Source organism: Ambystoma mexicanum, chromosome 10, assembly GCF_040938575.1.
Source record: "Ambystoma mexicanum isolate Mex_15411 chromosome 10, UKY_AmexF1_1, whole genome shotgun sequence".
NCBI lineage: Eukaryota > Metazoa > Chordata > Amphibia > Caudata > Ambystomatidae > Ambystoma > Ambystoma mexicanum.
In genome coordinates, this window is record NC_090932.1 from 1,511,842,231 (window position 1) to 1,511,861,300 (window position 19,070).

The 19,070-nt window shown below is 47.0% G+C and overlaps 2 protein-coding genes across 6 annotated transcripts in view; one reads left to right on the forward strand and one right to left on the reverse strand.

The window, feature by feature from the left end:
- The window catches only part of EIF2B1 (eukaryotic translation initiation factor 2B subunit alpha), a 169,078-nt gene extending 165,703 nt beyond the window's left edge, over positions 1-3,375 (reverse strand). The window contains exon 1 of one of the 3 annotated variants that reach the window (XM_069619686.1): positions 2,699-3,375. In XM_069619686.1, the coding sequence (XP_069475787.1) occupies positions 2,699-2,711 (13 nt within the window). In that variant the 5' untranslated portion in view covers positions 2,712-3,375. The remainder of the gene's footprint in view (positions 1-2,698) is intronic. The other 2 variants (XM_069619688.1, XM_069619687.1) reach the window with 2 other exon arrangements.
- Positions 3,376-3,900: 525 nt separating this feature from the next.
- Positions 3,901-19,070, forward strand: part of GTF2H3 (general transcription factor IIH subunit 3) — an 89,170-nt gene continuing 74,000 nt past the window's right edge. The window contains exon 1 of one of the 3 annotated variants that reach the window (XM_069619690.1): positions 3,901-4,082. In XM_069619690.1, coding sequence (XP_069475791.1) covers positions 4,073-4,082 — 10 coding nt within the window. In that variant the 5' untranslated portion in view covers positions 3,901-4,072. The remainder of the gene's footprint in view (positions 4,083-19,070) is intronic. The other 2 variants (XM_069619691.1, XM_069619689.1) reach the window with 2 other exon arrangements.

Sequence of the window (19,070 nt, forward strand, 5' to 3'; positions counted from 1 at the left end):
ACCTGACAATGGTAGATCCCCATCCCCCGTGTCCCCCAGCAGGATGATTCCGGGGTCCCATGGGATAGTGAGGCCCGTGATTGCACGCACATGGTTCAGTACCCCTTTCCAGTAGTGTACTGCCTTGGGGCATTCCCACAGGAGATGGAATAGCGACCCCTCCCGCGGGCATCCTCTCCAGCAGTTCAGTGATGGGCTTGCACCCGCTTTGTATAACTGGGCTGGGGTAATATAGTATCTGAAGTATACCTTGTATCCCCCTTCCCTGTTAGTAATGCATTGAGCGCTTTTATGAAGCCTTGACCAAATTTGACTCCATGTTTCCGGTTCCAGGGGCCGCCCCAGGCCCTTTTCCCAGTGTTACATATTTTTCTTTCGTCTCTTGGCTCACTTTTTCCAAGAGTTTATAGAGGGCAGATATCTTGCCCCTTTGGGGGGGGATGTTAGTGTGAGTTCCAGAGGTGTTAGGGCTCTGGACCCGCGTTCTTTAACGTTGCGTTGTGAGATCCAGTGGCGAATCTGTGCATAGTGGAACCTCTCCTCCTCGGGGATGTTGAATTTCGCTTTGCAGCTTTCGAATGAGAGCGGTCGGCCCTCCTCCAGAAAGTCCGAAATTCTATGTAGACCACCCTCCTTCGACCTGATGAAATTGCGGTTGCAAAGTCTGGGGGAGAAACCAGGGTTATCCCAAATTGGGGTCAGTGGGCCCAGTGAGCTTTTGGGTCCATATTTCCCGGCTGCAGCTCTCCAGCTATCTACTGTGTTGCGTGTTGCTGATAGTGGATTTGAGCGGTTGATGATCCCCAGGACTGGCTATGCGTTAGGTCGGGCAAGGGTGTCTTGCACCATGCTTCTTCCAGTTGCAACCAGCGTGGGCGATTTGCAGTGCGTGTCCAAGAGAAGGCGTGTGCGAGCTGGGCTGCGTGTCGGTTTCTGGAGATGTCTGGGACACCCAGTCCTCCTAGTTGTCGACTCCGGGTCATGATTTTCTTTGCAATGCAAGGCCTTTTCCCCCTCAAATGAATTTCATGACTGCTCTCTGTAAAGAGATGAGGTCTTTTTCCGGGACATGGGTTGGTAATGCGATGCAGTGGTATAACACTCTGGGGAGCAGGTTCATTTTCACCGCCGCTACCCGGCCCAGCCAATAGATCTCTTGTTTGATCCACCGTTTCAGGTCTGTTCGGAGTGCTTTGAATAGTTGCAGGAAATTGTGTTTGTAGATCAGAGTGCTGTCTTTGTGAATATTGACCCCTAGGTATTCAAGTGTGGTGTTTGCCCATGGGATCGGTAAGTTGGGGGACAAAATGTCTCCGCTGCTTTGGAAGATTTATCGGCAGAGCTGAGGACTTTTCATAGTTCACTCTGAACCCGGAAATTTCCCCAAAGGCCTCAAGTTCTGCGAGCAGGGGTTGCAGTGATGTATTTGGGTCGGTGATGGTTAGAAGAACGTCATCCGCATAGAGTGCCACCTTGTGCTCCATCCCACCCACAGTGAGTCCCTTGATGTTTGGGTTAAGGCGGATCCTCTCGGCGAATGGTTCCATAGATAAAGCGAACACTAGGGGTGGCAACGGGCAACCCTGGCGGGTCCCTCTGGAGATGGGGTTGGGCATTGATTTCCTCCCGTTGATTCGGAGTTGTGTGGACGGGGACACATAGTTTGCCATTATCCAGGATATAAAATTATGGCGCAGCCCCATGCTAGTCAGGGTGCTTTGGATGTAGTCCCAGTTCACAAGATCAAACGCTTTATGTGCGTCGATGGATATTATTAGCATGGGTGTCTTCGTTTTATTCGCGGATTCAACAATGTTTCGTATGCGCCTGATATTATCATTCGTCCCTCTGCCCGGGATAAAGCCTGTTTGGTTGCTGTGTATCAACTCAGGGAGAAATCCGCCCAACCTGGTGGCTAATATCTTGGAGTAGATTTTACCCTCTGTGTTCATTAGTGCTATGGGCCTATAGGAGGCCGCTTGTTCGGGATCTTCTAAAAGCAGTTTTAAGTTTATTACTTTATGTTGCAACCATTTGTTTGCCAACTGAGCGCTGATATGTTCCATAGAAAAAAATTGATGTCACCATGGCATTTCATTTCATATGCAAATGTTGCTCATTGCACACAAAAGGTCGCGGAATCCTATTTTAGACTTTAACAAACCCATCAACATGTTGACATCTAAACACTGGTGATTTCAGATATTTAGGACACTGATGCCATTAAACTGAATGGAGGTGAACCATTTGTGTAAGTTTATGTAAGTGCGATGAAGGGCGAGAGTATGAAGCCCTGTGGCTTTGAGAGGGTGAAGATTCGGGAAATCCTTCATAGGATGATTTGTTGAGAGGTGTGCTTACATCGAGTCTCAATCAAGTGCGTCAGATATTTTTTCTGCTAAAATATACTCAGACATTATTTGGGAAAGGAGGATCTAAGCAAGACATGGTATAGTGAAAAGCAATTCAAAAGAATTTAAGGGAGCCAATGGGCAACAAAAAGGGTGCGAGATCAAGTCATATATTTGAGATCACCAAGTCATGCATATGGGCTTAATCAACCTGGGCTTAACAAGATTCAGTGTTTCTGCATGAGCCAATACTTTGATCATACAGAGATTTCGGTGGTTCAGACAGGGTTGTAAAGAGATACGTTATGTCCAAAGATGTTAAGACGGTCTCTGTAATTTATATTTACCTTTCTTGTCCATGATTGCAGGCGGTTGCTGCAAGTTCTGGCGGGGCAGGTGGTCGAGGTTTGCAGGCGGTTGTTGCACGGACTGGCAGGGCAGGTGGTCCACGTGAGGCAGGCTCGTCCCGAGTTTGATGTGATGGTGACCTATATGGAGAGTGGGACAATTCTAACTGTAGACTTGCAGGCTATGCTGATGCCTGGGTCAGGAGCGCACAATCTTTGTTTAGATTGTGAAATACAGGTTTGCTTCTTCTTGGGTGTGGATGAGTGCCGGTGCGAGGGGGAAGGCAGAGGTAAAGGGGTAACTTTAAAAGTTCAGAGGATGCAGGGGCACTAGAGCGAGATGTGTGCGGGTGGGGGGTCAGGGATGCAAAGACCTTGGATCAGGTGTGGAGGGAACAGAATGATAACACGGTACTCTTACAGTGGGTTTGCAGGAGGTCAGGAAAAGGGGTGCTGTTTTGCAGAAGGCAAGTGAATAGTGTTTAAGGGTAGAGGGAGGTGGAATGTCACGATGGTTTTGGAACGGTAGCTATGTTCAGATCAACAGTCGACAGGCACTCTACCCCAACCCCCAAAGCCACAGTTTCTTCTCTATCAACAGCCAGCACACATTAATTACTGTCAGTCTCCAAAGACCAGCATGTAAGGGATGCTGACACTGAAAGCGGACTTGCTCTACAAAGCCAGTGTCCGAATACATGTATTTAAAGCAGCCATCTTGGAATGTAGCCTTCGCTTGCTGAAGTAAGGAAATCTACCCGTCAAAGTTATGGCGTTTTAAAATAAAAGTAACGTGAACAAAATTAAATGTTTCAACGTTCATAGTATTTACTTGTTTTATGCTATCGTACGTATATTTTGAAAATGCGTTTTACTTCCATTCCAATATAGCCGCTATACTCGTGGCTCACTAAATTGCAAACAGCGTTTTGTCTCAGAGTCCTGTAAGTCCAGAGGGGCAACTTTTCACAGAAAACTTTAATGAACTGTCAGTCTGTGACCCCCCCCGCCCCGCCCCCTTACTATTCCGTGTAGAGGAACCTTGGCTAGCACGGGCTTCTATTTTTATTAATAATACAATCATGTTTTATTGGCATGGGGTGTGTTTGACGGGTAAACGAAATACTCACATGTCCTGTGGTATTGGCTTTTCAAGAGAGACTGTTTTTTCTACGATGGTCCTCTCCTTTGCAGCAAATGGAATCAAAGCCATTCCAAGATGGCCTCGCTTAGGCGTTCAGCGCTTGTTCATTCCGCCGTTATCAAGCATAGATCACATTGCTGTTTTGTTTATATCGACAGTCTCTTTTGACGTCGTCCGTGGGCGACAGAATCAGAGTTTGAAGTTTGAGTTAAGTATCAGGTGAAGGAGGGATGGCATCGGGTAAGAATGCGGTTTGTGTGTATATATCTATAACAGAGCTCAACTGTGTTATAGCTGGATCGAGTAGCTCATCCAAACTATTTGTTTTTGCTTTGCCTTGTGAAACGGATATTCTGCATTTCTAAAATGATTTTTTTTTCATAGGTTGACCAGATCACTCCTTTGTGTCATAGAGTCTGGGGTGCTGCACCCACTAGGTTTCTATTTAACAAACCAGTTCATCCTGTTACTTGTAATCTATATTCACTACAACTTAACCACGTGTACTAGCATATTTGATACCAATGGTTTGTAAAAGAGAAGTCTATGATTGGGGTAGGGGGTTTCCCTTTGTATTGAGCAATCTGGCCATATGATAAGCACAGTGGGTTCCCTACATTAGTGTACATGTTAATCCTCCCTATTAAAGAGGGAGACTCCAGGTTCTTCTAAAAAAGTTGTGATTGCTGGCTTAGGAAAGTGCTGATTGTCTCAAACAATATATCTTGAGACCGTATATATGCCTTTTGGATCACTAAACGTAGTCTAGTATGTAAATCCTTCTTTTTCTCTCTAGCTTGGTTTTTAAAGAACTAATGATCTATGCAGTGTGCCCCTTTAAGGGACTGTGACACTCACAGTCACGTGGTGTCTGCCTAATAAAGGTTGGTCCCACAAGTGCATGCGCCATTTAGCGCAGGAGACCCATTGAGACACACATTTGTGTCTGTGTCATTTACTGCTCTGGGCCTGACCTGGACCAGGCCCACCACATTGGCGACGATGCGGGTGAGCCTGCATGTGCGCCAGCGGCTCCTTCCTGCTTGCCAGCCCACTCCAGCGGCCTTGTGCCCCACTTCCGCCTCTACCTTGAGGCCGGGGCCAGCGGCGGTGCAAGACGCCAGGAGAACACTGAGGGGAGTGGCATATCATCCAGCATCGGTCTCTGGAGCAGGAATTCAACAAAGAAAACCACATTTGAAGTTGTTACGGGAACCACATTTGTAATTGTTCCAGATTGCAGTGCCCACGCGTAGGTATGTGGGCAAGACCTCAGGCTCTTTGCCTTGCGTTCTCTGTGGTGGGCGCATCATGCAACACCCTGCCTTTCTTCTGAGGGACAGTGCCTCCACCAGCACCACGTGCTGCCAGCATTTCCTATGAGAACAGTCCCTCCTCCTCACCACGTGCTAATACCGCAGCTTGGGTTGCAGCTCTTTAAAGGAGTGCTTGTGCGCCCAAGCAGACCGCCACCACCCTGGAGGTTTCAGTGGACAGGGTCTCAAGAGGGTTGCAGTTTGTGAGATGAGTGCTTGTTGCCCAGGCACCCCATGTACCTAGTCCTGCCAGCAATCATTACCGCATGGCATCATGGGGGATGAAGACGAGGCACCTGCAGCTGCCAGAGTACCACGCTCATTGGCACACTTCGCCCTGTTGCAAGAATTTGATGTTGTTGGGGCCCCGTCGTTGCTGGGCCCCAGATGGATTGCATGGGTGAACAGACTGGACATGTTTTTCAAGGCCACTGGTGAGGTCGACGATGAGACCATGACGTCCATCATGCTTTACTCGGCTGGCCCGGTTGTCCACAACATTTTTGAGACTCTGTGGCCCAGGGACAATTCTTTTACCGCTGCCAAAGCTGCTCTGCTGGAATATTTTGTGCCCATGGCGAACGTGGACTATGAGCAGCCCTCCATAGAAGGTGCGTAATAGGCCTTTTACGCACAGAAATCTTGTCAATACGGCCCTTTTCATTCTTCCTTGCATACCACTTACACAGGCTATTTATGGCGGCACCTCCATAAATCATGGAGCTCACTGGTGACAGCAGCTTGCAAATTCACTCTTTAGTAATAAACACAGTTCCTTGAAAGAAGCAACTGGGATGAGTCCTGGTCTGTTAAATTATTTTAACACTCTCCTCTGTTAATGATTCGATCAAGATAATACTTTGAGTGATGTAAAAGGGAATTTGTGTTTTGTTCACTTTGTTCAACTGCCTGCATTTTGTAGGTTAATAAAGCATCTTGATTCATGAACATGCTTTTCTTTTTGCTTTAGGACACAGGTAGTATTGTGTAAAAGGAAAATGGTCTTAAACAAGGGCTGCATTTCTGCGTAATTGGCTTTAATGGAGGCTGCACAGTTGCAGAAGCATGGGCATTTCATACTTTTTCTTTTCATCACAGAAGCAAGCCAATTGCATAGCTAGGCATGTAGTCTGAACTTTAACTCCCTTTCTGACCACCCACCGCAAGCAGGTATTATGGGTGCAGGTAGAAGCAGTGCTATATATATTTCCAGTGGCAAAGATTGAACCTGTACCGCTAAACTGGTCTGCTATATATTCAGGCAAAGTAGCCTAATTTATCAACAGAGCTGCTATACCGTACGCATGCCCTGGCACAATGACAAATATTCACAGCAGAGCTGATTGCTTCATGCCCACACTTCTTAGCAGGACTGCTATGTTTTGGGACAGTACCTGAATTTCTTAGCAGAGCTGCTGTTAAGAAAGCACAAACATGTGTTGACATTTTCTGCAGCGAGCTAAAGTACAGAGAAAGAACAGTGTCTGTGCTCTTCCCACCAACCTCCGACAGTGTGAGAAGATGGCATTGCTGTCATATACGTCAATCCCTTCTACTTGGTCTTGCGCTTTTCAAAACTTCTGCTTCTCCCATGTCCGATTACTGAGTCCCACTGCCAAAAATCTAGCACATTTCAAAGCCTCATTATGAATCTCCTGACTAATGTAGGATAGTGCAAACAGGCTTGGAAATTTTGACAAGCCATTTATGCCAGGCAAGCCTCAGATGGAACTGCCAGTGCCCTAACCCTATGTGCCTTTCAGTGTCAACAGCCTGTTTGGAAAGGCATCTCCGTGGGTCAATAACCTTGCTGCTGAGATTATTGTGTAGCCTGTTAGTTCAAATCCTGTTAATAGGTGAGTAAATGACCCTGCATTTAAAATGCAGGTAACGTTTAATTGTAATGCAGTTGACTTAACTTTCGACTTATGAAAAGGACTACTCAATGGTCAGTGATTCACAACACACAGATTTCATATGCTCTACTTGTAATGGCTCATATAACACACAACTCTTCAGGGCTGTTATACTTGTAATGGCTCAGAATACACACCTCATTGAGGCTGCTATACCCGTTACGGCTCAGAAGTAGAACATGCATATCCCATGAAACCACTATACTTGTAATGGCTCAGAACAGGCACCTCATCAGGCCTGCTATACCTGTGATGGCTCAGAACACACAACTCTTCAGGGCTGCTATACTTGTAATGGCTCAGAATACACACCTCATTGAGGCTCTTGTACGTGTAATGACATACAGTGTTGGTAACGCATCTGCATTCAAGCAAGTGCTGTATCTGGTCAGACAAACCTCTAACTCTCTAATTCCCAGCCTAATGGCCAAAAGAAGGTTTTCACACATCGCACCTAATGGTAAAGCTGTACTTGTCATGAACTTCAGAACATGCCCCTTTTGGACCTCCTGGTCCTTGTCTCAACGGGGCTTGCCTGCTCTAATACTCCCAACATGGTCGCCCAGCGCTAAGACCCTTTCTCGCTCCATGCACTGGATGTAACGTACTCTATTTATAGACCACGCCTTCCGCGGCTCTGCGCGTCTCAATGCTATTGCAAGTAGCCATCAGACGTGTGATCCGTAACTCACGGTATTCTTTCTCTGTCCTTGGGCACCTACCCGCTTCTTACCCCTTCCTTTCTTCCTGTTTCCTGGACTCGTGTGCTAGTTGCACTCATCCTAGATCCTTGGATTCCTGGATTCTGCGTTTCCGCAACTGAATGCGCCCTGGAGTCGGAAGAGACTCGAGCAGCCGTAGTTAAAATCAGGACCGTCCGTAAGAAGGCCGCGACCAAGGACTCCATCAAAGAACGGACCCAGGTGAGAAGGGGTGAACTCCTTGACAGTTTGAGACGCCACCCGACCGAACTTGATAACGGCATGGAGGCCGCCGTTCAGGACCTGATGCGAGGCATGCAGGAACTTTCAACCGAGGTTCAAAACCTAAAGGCGGAAAACGCTGCACTCAAACAATTGGTCCTATCCTGGGATACTGCCACTAAAGAAGGGGTCCTGTTGGGCAGCATTGTTGACAAATATGATGGTTCGGCAAAAACCCTTCGCGGATTCCTGGATTCTTGCCTGGTCCACTTTACGTTTAAGCCCTATTACTTTTCGACTCCCAGGGCTAAGGTGGGTTTCATTATATCCCACCTTTCCGGCAATGCTTTGACCTGGGCTACACCCCTCGTTAACTCCGGCGATGCCCTCATGGATGATTATGAGGGGTTCATACAGGCCTTTAAAAACATGTTTGACCGTCCCGAGCAGGTCTATAGTGCACAGGAACATTTGTTAGACTTTCAACTGGGCTCCCAGGATATGCTCACTTATGTGACCCGATTTAAACAATTGGCCAAGGAACCCGATTGGTCCTCTGAGGTGAGTTTCACCCTGTTCAGGAGAGGACTGAACGATGAGATAAAGGATGAGCTGGCCAAAGTGGCTCGACCAAACTCATTCCAGGCATTAATGGACCTAGCCATGCAAATAGACTTCCGCATCCAGGAAAGGAAGGCTGAAAAGAAGAAGTCTAGGGGAAATTCATCCAAGATGTCCTGTGAAAGCACAGTCAGAATGGACACAAACCCAAGCTCAGTCACAGAACCAGAACCCATGCAGATTGGAGCCTTCCGTGGGCTCATATCACTGCAAGAAAGGTTGAGAAGGATCCATACGGTCTTGTGTATGTATTGTGCTTCGAAAAACATTTGGTTGGGAATGTCCTCTAGCACCTCCTCAGCGTTCGGGAAACGCCAGCTCCCAATTCTAGATGGAGCAGAGCTTCGGGAGAGAGATGTTTGCTCCACATCAATTCCATCCTTGAACTCTCCTGGACAGAACAAACTCGTCATTCTCCAGGCATTTCTATCACCCTCCAAGAACAAGACCTATTCTATTTTGCCCCTGGTGGACTGCAGAGCTATGGATCTTCATTGATCAAGAGTGGGTTGCCAGTCACCAAATACCTTACGAGGCACAAAGTACCATGCAGCCGGTGGAGGCCATTGATGGAAGACCCCTCAGTTCAGGGCCCATAAGCCTACAGACCAAGGAGATCCGGCTCTCAATAAATCATCATCAAGAGCTGATTAGATTCGATATCATTAAGTCAGCCCACTACCCCATGGTATTGGATATGCCCTGGTTACAGAAACACAATCCGTTTATCAATTGGACAGCAGGATCACTATTCCTAGGCTCAGAGTTTTGTATGACTCACTGTCTATTCCTGGAACCTTCGTCAACACCCCCTAAGGAACCATCTAAAGATCAAAAAACACCAGTTATGTTTTCCAATATCATATAAGTCCCTGAGGCCTACCAAGGATACGCTGATGTATTTTCGACTGCCATAGTCCAGGCCTTACCCCCACACAGACCTGAAGACTGCGCAATTGAAACAGATCCCTCAGCAGTGATTCCCTTCGGCAGGATGTTTATCCTTTCAGAACCTGAGAAAAAGGCCCTCAAGGAATACCTGGACACCAACCTTGAAAACGGCACCATAAGACCTTCAAAATCTCCAGCAGGTGCTTCGTTATTCTTTGTCCCCAAGAAGGATACCCAGGAACTCAGACCCTGCCTCGATTATCACAGCCTAAATCAATGCACCCTCAAAGACCGGTACCCAATACCCTTGATATCGGATATCTTGGAAGCCGTGAGAGGCGCAGTAATATTCACCAAGTTGGATTTCCAGGGAGACTACCATGTGATCCGTATCCGGGAAGGAGACGAGTGGAAAACCGCCTTTAGAACACCCTTTGGCCATTACGAATACCTGGTCATGCCATTTGGACTAGCTAATGCCCCGGCAGTGTTCCAACGTTTTATGGATAGGGTGTTCTCTGACATGTTGTTTCTCTTTGTCATTGTTTATCTGGACGACATACTGATATTTTCCAAGGACCCTTTAAAGCATGAAGAACATGTAAAGGCAGTAATACAAAGACTCGGTGAACACCAACTCTTAGCCAAACCTGAAAAATGCTTGTTTCACATTACTTCTGTTCACTACCTAGGATTCATCCTTAGTCCAGAGGGAATTAAAATGGATCCATCAAAGGTTAAAGCCATTTTGGCGTGGCCAGCTCCCACGTCAGTGAAACAAGTCCAATCCTTCCTAGGACTAGCCAATTTCTATCAGAAATTCATATCCACCTTTTCCGAGATTGTTCAACCGATCGTGGCTCTCTTAAAGAAGGACACCCCTTTTATCTGGTCAACACCGCAAGACACTGCGTTCCAGCGCTTGAAGGCCGAGTTTACACAAGCTCCTATTTTGGCCACACCCGACACAAGCCGGCCATTTCTAGCGGAAACGGATGCCTCTAATTACGCTATAGGAGCAGTATTAAAACAGAAATTAGAGGACAAGCTGGAACACCCCATTGCCTATCTTGCACGAACCCTAACTCCAAGTGAAACACACTATTCCGTCCTGGAAAAAGAACTGTTACCCATCCCGCAAGCATTCACTGAATGGCGACACCTACTCCTGGGAGCTAGACATCCTGTCTAAGTTCGTACGGACCATCGGAACCTTCAGATTCTACAGTCATTGGAGTGTAGGAATAGTTGTCGGGCGCATTGGGCCTACTGTTTTGCCCAGTACCAGTTCCACATCACTCACGTCCCTGGATCTCATAACCTGATTGCTGATGCTTTGTCTCGACGTCCTGACTATGTAACCACTGAAGATGAGGCATATCCTAAGATGTTTTCCCCCCACGAACTTCGTAGCTCAAGCAGTCAACCTCCTGGAAGAAATCTGAGCGCAAACCCAATCCTCTGGGTTGTGGAAGGACATCTCAAGGAAAAACTAGTGGAATTTAAAGGCCAAGCAAGGATATTTATTCAAGGACAATGCACTGCTCATTCCTACACAGAAGTTACAACAGAGAATAATAAACCTTTGTCATGATACACCTCACTCTGGGCATCGTGGCATCACCAATACCCTCCGTCTCATACAGAGACAGTTCTGGTGGGCTAGAATGAAATCTGACGTACAGCACTACGTCCAAACTTGTGTAGTCTGTGCTCAAAATAAGCATGATAACAAGAAACCGGTGGGTCTTCTTCTGCAGCCTACACTGCCGACTAAGCCATGGGAAATCATCGCCACAGACTTCATAGTAGAATTACCACCGTCCCGAGGATATACTACCATAATGGTCACCATAGATCTGTTCACTCATATGGCTCATTTTACGCCGCTCTGTAAACTACCATCCTCTTTCGAACTAGCTGGAATATTTCTGGAACACATATTCCGCCTGCATGGACTTCCTTCCAAGATCATATCTGATTGAGGACCTCCATACATTTTGGAAACATCTCTGCCGGATTCTAGGAATTCAACGTGCCCTCTCTTCGGGAGATCACCCTCAAACCAACGGAGCCACAGAACGTGCAAATCAGACCCTGGAACAGTATCTTCGATGCTTCGCCACCAAGGTCCAGGATGACTGGTCGCTCCTGATACCCGTTGCGGAATTCGCTTACAACAATTCCGACCATTCAGTGCTCCAGACCAGCCCTTTTTATTGTAGTCGAGGGTTCCATCCATCGATTTTACCCTCTGTCCTTCCTCATCCTACACCAGTTCCTACTGTTGACTCCTGGATCGAAACACTCATCAACATACACCAGGAGGCCAAGAAATACCTAGAAAAGGCCAGATCACAGATAAAGAGATTTGCAAATTCCAAAAGAAGACCAGGCCCTTCTTATGCACTCGGTGACCGGGTGTGGTTGTCAAAAAAAAATACTACCCCGACATCTACGACCAAACAAATTGGCCTCACAGTACTATGGGCCATTTCCCATCTAGGAAATTATTAACCCTGTCTCATACCGGCTCCAGCTACCCGACTCCTGGAAAATAATTCATCCAGTTTTTCATACATCCTTACTGAAACCCTACATTCCGCCCTCCTGGAAATCCAGTAGACCTCCTTCTCTGCTGGTCGACAATCAACTGGAATATGAGGTGCCCGAATTCGGGATTCCAGGTATAAACGGGGCCAGCTTCAATACCTGGTCGAATGGAAAGAATGCCCTCCTAGTGAAAGAACCTGGGAATCTCTAACATCAAGGCCCCTCGCTTGCTCAGAAGATTTCCTCCGGGCAAACCTGGAGGAAAAGGTCTTCGGAGGAGGCATGCTGTCATGAACTTTAGAACACGTCCCTTTTGGACCTCCTTGTCCTTGTCTCAACGGGGCTTGCATTCTCTAATACTCCCAACATGGTTGCCCAGCGCTAAGACCCTTTCTCGCTCCATGCGCTGGACGTAAGGTACTCTATTTATAGACCACGCCTTTCGCGGCTCCACGCGTCTCAATGCTATTGCAAGTAGCCATCAGACGTGTGATCCGTAGCTCGCAGTATTCTTTCCCTGTCCTTGTGCACCTACCCGCTCCTTACCCCTCCCTTTCTTCCTGATTCCTGGACTCGTGTGCTAGTTGCACTCATCCTAGATCCTTGGATTCCTGGATTCCGCGTTCCCGGAACTGAACGCGCCCTGGAGACGGAAGAGACTCGAGCAGCCTTAGTTAAAACCAGGACCGTCCGTAAGAAGGCAGCGACCAAGGACTCCATCAAAGAACGGACCCAGGTGAGAAGGGGGGGAACTCCTTGACAGTACTAGATTTTTAAATACAAAAGGCATTTTCAGCTTTTTGGATATTTATTGGTTCTATGTTGGAGCAAAAAAGACATTTGGAGACAGTAAAATAGAACACAAATCAACAGCAAGTGGGGAGAGATGGGCATAGAAAAGCAAGACTAGAGAAGGGCAGGCCAATAACATGAGATGCTGTGCAAGAAAGATAATCAAAAGGAGTAGCAACCACAAACGAGAAAATTAAAAACAGTTATAGCCAGAGTAATGACTTGAGAGAGGAAGAGGAGTTATATCAACCGATATATAGGAGGGGAAAAGCAATAATAGAATGCAGAGATGGGAGAGGCAGAGTGGCAGAGAAACAGACCGCAAAATGTGGTATCGCAACACTTAAGGGTGAGAGGCCGAGCGTCAGAAAGTGAGAGACAGGGGAATCAAAGGAGCAAAGGGAAGTAGAGATGGAGCAGAAACATGGAGTGGCTGTCAAGCAGGTAGTGCCAGGCAGCAGCAGTAGGCCCAAGAGGCAGAGAAGTGATGTTGGTAGAGTGAGGGTCTTGATTACGAATCATCCGATGTAACTAGCTGCCATCTGTAGTAACTCTTAACAGAGTTTGTGCCCAAGTATCATGAAGATGAAGCTGGGTACTATGCATCTACAAGGTTCTTGTGTGGGCAAAATTCTTCCACCGGTGCAAATCATTATTTAGAACCATTTTGAAATACATGGGTTTAGTCACTTATGTTTTCGACCAAAGTTTTAATTGTACACACAAATTGGATAGTTGTCAGACACATTTTACTCTCTTGCGAAGGAGGAAAATCATTTTTACTCTCTTGAAATTGGATTTACTCTCTTCTAAAAATTGGGAGTAAAATACTCTCACTCCAAAATCCTATCTGGACCACTGACTATGAGAGGGCCCTCATGAGCACTGCTGTACAGAAAGAGGGAGGAGTCTTTCACAACAAACTACGGCATGCGTCAGTGGCATGTGCTTGGCCTAACATAGAGCATGAGTTGCGCCAACAAGTTATACAGGGCTGCCACGCAGTCAAATGGAGGCGCCAGATACAGTGTAAGCCCAGAATCACGATAATGTGCATCTTAGAACTGGGGAGGTCCCACGAGCTGGCGGATGTCCAAGCGAACAAAATGTGTTCGACGATGTAGGCTGTCAAGGTGGAGGACGCCTGGCAGTACAGCAGAGGCAGTTTCAGAGAGGTGATAGGCAACAGCAGTGGAGCAGGAAAGAAGAAAAAGTGGGGGAGACGGCCCCATACCTCAACTGTGGTTACGACCTGCCCCTTCTCAAAGACTGGCCATGTGTGCAAAAGCTTTGGCATAACAAATCATTTTGTGCACGTCTGCATGGCACTGGCGCCGTCGTCGCACTCGAGGTGGCAGGCGTCCACAAGGCCAGTGACACAGATCGCAACGCAAGGTGGCACAAGTCGAACATCTGACAGCGGAGGAGGACGAACCCGAGGACCTTGAAGATGATGAGGATGTGTTCTTCATCTTGAGAATGCCTGCGCTGCAACGTTCAAAATGACGCCAGCCAAGTGCATGGTCTGTATTTGCGACTCCCCGGTCCCCGTACTGATTGATACTGGAGCCAATGCCCCAGCCCTGAGCAAGACAAATGTGCGCATATTCACGTTTGGAGGGAAACGCCCACTGTCCCTGGAAGGCGTATTCGGGGCCTGCGTCCGCCATGAGGACGTGTCCATCAGATCCTGTTTCTTTGTCACCAAGGTGAGTGAAGTGACCCTGTTGGGATGCACTGCTGCTGAGGTGTTGCGCATAGTGAATTTCATGTTTGGGGTGTACCTGGAGGACGTCCAGATTCTGCTCGCCATGTATGCGAGTGTCTTCACCGGCCCGTCGCGCTGAAACAATGGAGGGTGCCATTCCATCTGAGAGAACGCGTAGAACAGGAACTGGACAATCTGGTCAGATTGGACATCATCATTGTAGTTGCATGAAAGCCCAAACAACCCGAAGCCATATGCATATGTGTGGACATGCTCCTCCCGAATAGAGCGATCCAACGGGAGTCTGAACAAGAACACCTGGAGAGACTCAAGAATGTCCTAAAGCGCATCCAACGCATGGGTCTCACCCAACACACAGGGACAAGTGTGCACTCATGCAGAGGATGATCGAATTCTTCATGTTCGTGTACCAGGAGGGTGGCATTTCCCCCCAGACCCGGCAAAGGTAAAGGACATATGAGAAGCATGTGCCCCGGTGAACGTGTCAGAGTTGCGTAGCTTCCTAGGGATGGCGACGTATTGTGGCAGATTTATACAGAAGCTGGCCACCCTAGCTGAACCGCTCAGGAGCGTCACGAAGAAGGAATGTGTGTGTGGAGGTGGACGGCACTTGAATAGAGTTTGACGTCATAAAAGGGCCCTAACAGCAGAGGACACAATGGCATTTTTCAACCCAGAGAAGAGGTCGGAAATCATAGTTGACCACAGTTCATTTGGTTTGGGAGCTGTGCTTATGCAGTGGGATGAGAGTTGGTCAGATCAACAGTGACATTCGCCAGCAGAGCGCTGTCGGCGACCGAGCAAAGGTATTTACAGATTGAAAGGGAGGCTCTGGCGTTGCTGTGGGGATGCAGACATTACCACCTGTACATCTCTGCTAAACCCGTGAAGGTTGTTACCGACCACAAGCCCCTGATGATGATCCTGACTGGCTCTTCCTCCAAGCCTCCGGCGAGGATTGAAAAGTGGCTACTCACTCTGCAGGAGTACGACATCGAACTGACATTCTGCCCTGGAAACCACAACACGGCACTGTCATGCCACCCTAGTCGTGGGAACGAGAGTACGGAAGTTTCGGAAACGGAAGAATACCTGCACAGTTTAGCAGAATCAGCAACCCCTGTCTCCATGTCAATTGATGACATTAGAAAGGCTTTGGTCGAGGACAAGTGTTTCAAGATCCTCCACGCCGCTGGAACAAAGGGAGAGTGGCAGAGAGTTCTCGAAGGGCTTGACAAATGCACCAGAGAGGTGAGAAAGGCAGTAGAGTAGATGGAGAGCTCACGTTCATTGAAGATGTCCTAGTGTTAAGAGGCTCGAAAGTGGTGGTAATCTTGACAAGCCCACATACATACATTCTAGTGCAGAAGGTCCGGGTGAAAAATTGCAGTCGCCACTAGCATTTGGCTAGTGATAATTGACTCATGGCGAGTAGGCAATGGTGTGCTGTGTGTATGTTTAGAATTGAGGTAGCAAGTCTTCTATCCTTATTATTTTTGATCTCTCTGCGGCCTTCAATACTGTAGACCACTGTACTCTACCTTCCACTCTAAACTCCCTTGGGTTCTCAGAGACTGCTCTGTCTTGGTTCAGGTACTATCTGTCTGACCAGTCTCTCTCTGTTGCGTGGGGCAGCTCAAAATACCCCACTTTTCCTCTTGCCCATGGTGTCCCTAAAGGCTCTGTCCTGGGTTCTCATTTCCACACAATATACTTTTCTGTCTTCTATCATCTCCTCTTTTGGAATGTCATCACACTTCTATGCAGGCTCCCAACTCTATATTTCCTTTTCTTCTTTCTCTGACACTCTTCACACTTCTATCTCAGATGGTCTTCTCTCAATTCAAGCCTGGATGCACTTGCACTTTTTACACCTCAATGCTTCTAAGGCAGATTTTTTCCCCTGCCTCTACTGCTCCTCCTCCAATTGCTCCACCTTCTATTCATTTTCTGCCTGTCTCTCTTCCCTTCTCATCTTCTGCCCTAACTTAGGCATGCTCTTGGGTTCTTCACTCTCCTTTTCGTCACATATCTAAAGCACTGCTTGGTCCTGTCGTTTTAAACTCCAACATTCGGAAACCTTGTCCCGACTCACTTTCTATGGCACTAAACTTCTTATCACTACTTTAGTCTCCTCACATCTTGACTAATGTGTCGGTCTTCTTGTTGATATCCCTGCTTCACATCTTGCTCCCTTGCTCTCCATCTTTAATTCCGCGGTTCTCACTCTGTGCAGTATCCCACCTCGCTCTTCCATTTCAACTTCTCTTTAATCTTTTAATTGGCTATCTTTTGAATCCCGTCTGTAGTTAAGTTTTCTTTGCGTTACTTTTAAAGGTGTCCATTGGTTGGCCCCTGGTTAACTTTGCTCACTGGTTGCTTTGTATACCCCCTTCTTGTTCTCTTTGCTCCCAGTACCGGTTTCTTCTTTCTGTTCTCAGGCCCTCCTGTGCCCAATCTCGATTCTGTTCATTCTGTCTTCTCGCTCCCAAGCTCTGGAATGCTTTGCCACTTCACATCCAAGATATTCTTTGCTACTCTCTGTTTCGCACACACCTGAAACATCTTCCATCTACTTTAACTTTTTCCCTTTTGGTTTGTACATTTTGTTGTATTAATTTTATGAAAAACCAGGTAGCATGCAGAATTGTTTTCCACTACATACAGACACCAGCCGGACAAAATGTAAATTGTCCAAGAAGGACAATTATCGAACTGGAGCACCAACATCATTGAGCTTTCGCAGAGACAGTGTTCCCACCCAACCCCCACCATTTCTATGTTCAACAATTACCCCATGCCACTACTTGATTAGCTCATTGAGAAGTTAGGGTCATCAAAATGTATATCCACTCTGGATTTAACCAAAGGATACTGGCAGGCACTCCAAAACCTCACTGATGGGGAATAAAAGTATTTTCCACCCCACGGGGCTCTTTCAATTTAAAGTACTCCCCTTTGGTTTTTACTGTCCTCGGGCCACATTCCATAGGTTAATCGATAAGATTTTAAGACCATACTCTAGCTTTTCTGTAGCCTACTTTGACAACATTATCTTACACTGCAAGGTCTAGCCTGAACACATGCACCACCTCTATGTGATCGCAAGAGCCCTCGGGTTTAACGTCGAACCCGAAGAAATGCTATCTGGCCCAGTCGGCTTTAAAGTATCTTGGGAAGTACTTTGTGGGAAATGGACTGATTAAACCTCAGGCTGAAAAAGTCAAAGTGTACAACAAACACCTTTACGTTAAACCTGTACCTGTACCCCCTGCTTGAGCTTTTCTAGGATTGACAGACTATTACCAGCCTTTTATACCTAAATATTCCATCTTGGTCGTCAATTTTACAGACAAGTTAAAGAACTCTCACTGTAGTCTGGGAGAAAGAATGTTTGAAACCAACATTATGCAAAGAACCTGTTTGAAAATGCTTGATTTCAATTGGAAATTCATGCTTCAGACCGATGCCTCAAAGGTCGGTTTGGGAGCCCTATTGTCACAAGAGCATGACAGAATGGAACACCCCATCTTGAATATGATCCAGCTTAGAGAACAATCATACGCCACTGTTGAGCCATGAAATGGGCAATCTTAAATCTGCGTTACTATCTAATAGAAAGAACATTCCGGCTCTTGACGGATTGCTCCCCTCTGACATGGATGAGTCTAAGGAAAGAGTCCAATGCTCGAATCATTAGATTGTTTTAAGATCTTCAACCTTTTTGTTTCTCGGTGGAACATCAAAGGGCAAAGAATAAGGCAATGTAGACATTTTGAGTCGTTTCCCACTTCCCAATCAAGGGGGAGCCTCTCATTTAATGGGAGGGGTATGTGACTAATCTGGACTGTTTGTACCCTCTCCTCAGAGGGGAGCCAGCCCCTTTGAGGCTTGGTAGATGAGTTCGCTCAACAAGAACCTCCCTAGGGGTCTGGGCAAGTGTGACCTCACTAGGAGTGACTCCCCTCTTGTGCACAAGTACTCCCATTCCTACAAGGAACTTGCTGTCCAAGTAACTCCACATTATCCTCCTTCATGGGAATTGGAAAGACTGTTGTCACTTCTATTTTGGATTCTCCTATTAGTGACATTTCATCAATCTCCGTGGCTTACCAGGGGGCTTTGGAGACCCCTGAGAAACCAAGAGACTTTAATATTGGATGCTTGGAAATCCACAAGGGTTAGGGGAGCCATGAAAACCCGAATGGGCAGAGGCCCGCTAAAGTAAGCCTGTCAGAGGACTTAGGGTAGCAAAGGGGGGTGAGGAGGGACAGATGGACAGACAGACTCATTAAGCAGAACATTGTTAAGCACCAAGTTGGAAATGGTTGTATCATATTAGGAAAAAGGTTTCTTCCTGGAATGAGGCAATTGTATGGAATTAAGATTTGGCATACAAAACCTGCAGAGAGGTTGAGGACTGTATTGTGAGAAATTGGCAATGTGAGACAGGCATGGTATCAAGAGAGACACTGACTCAAAACCTT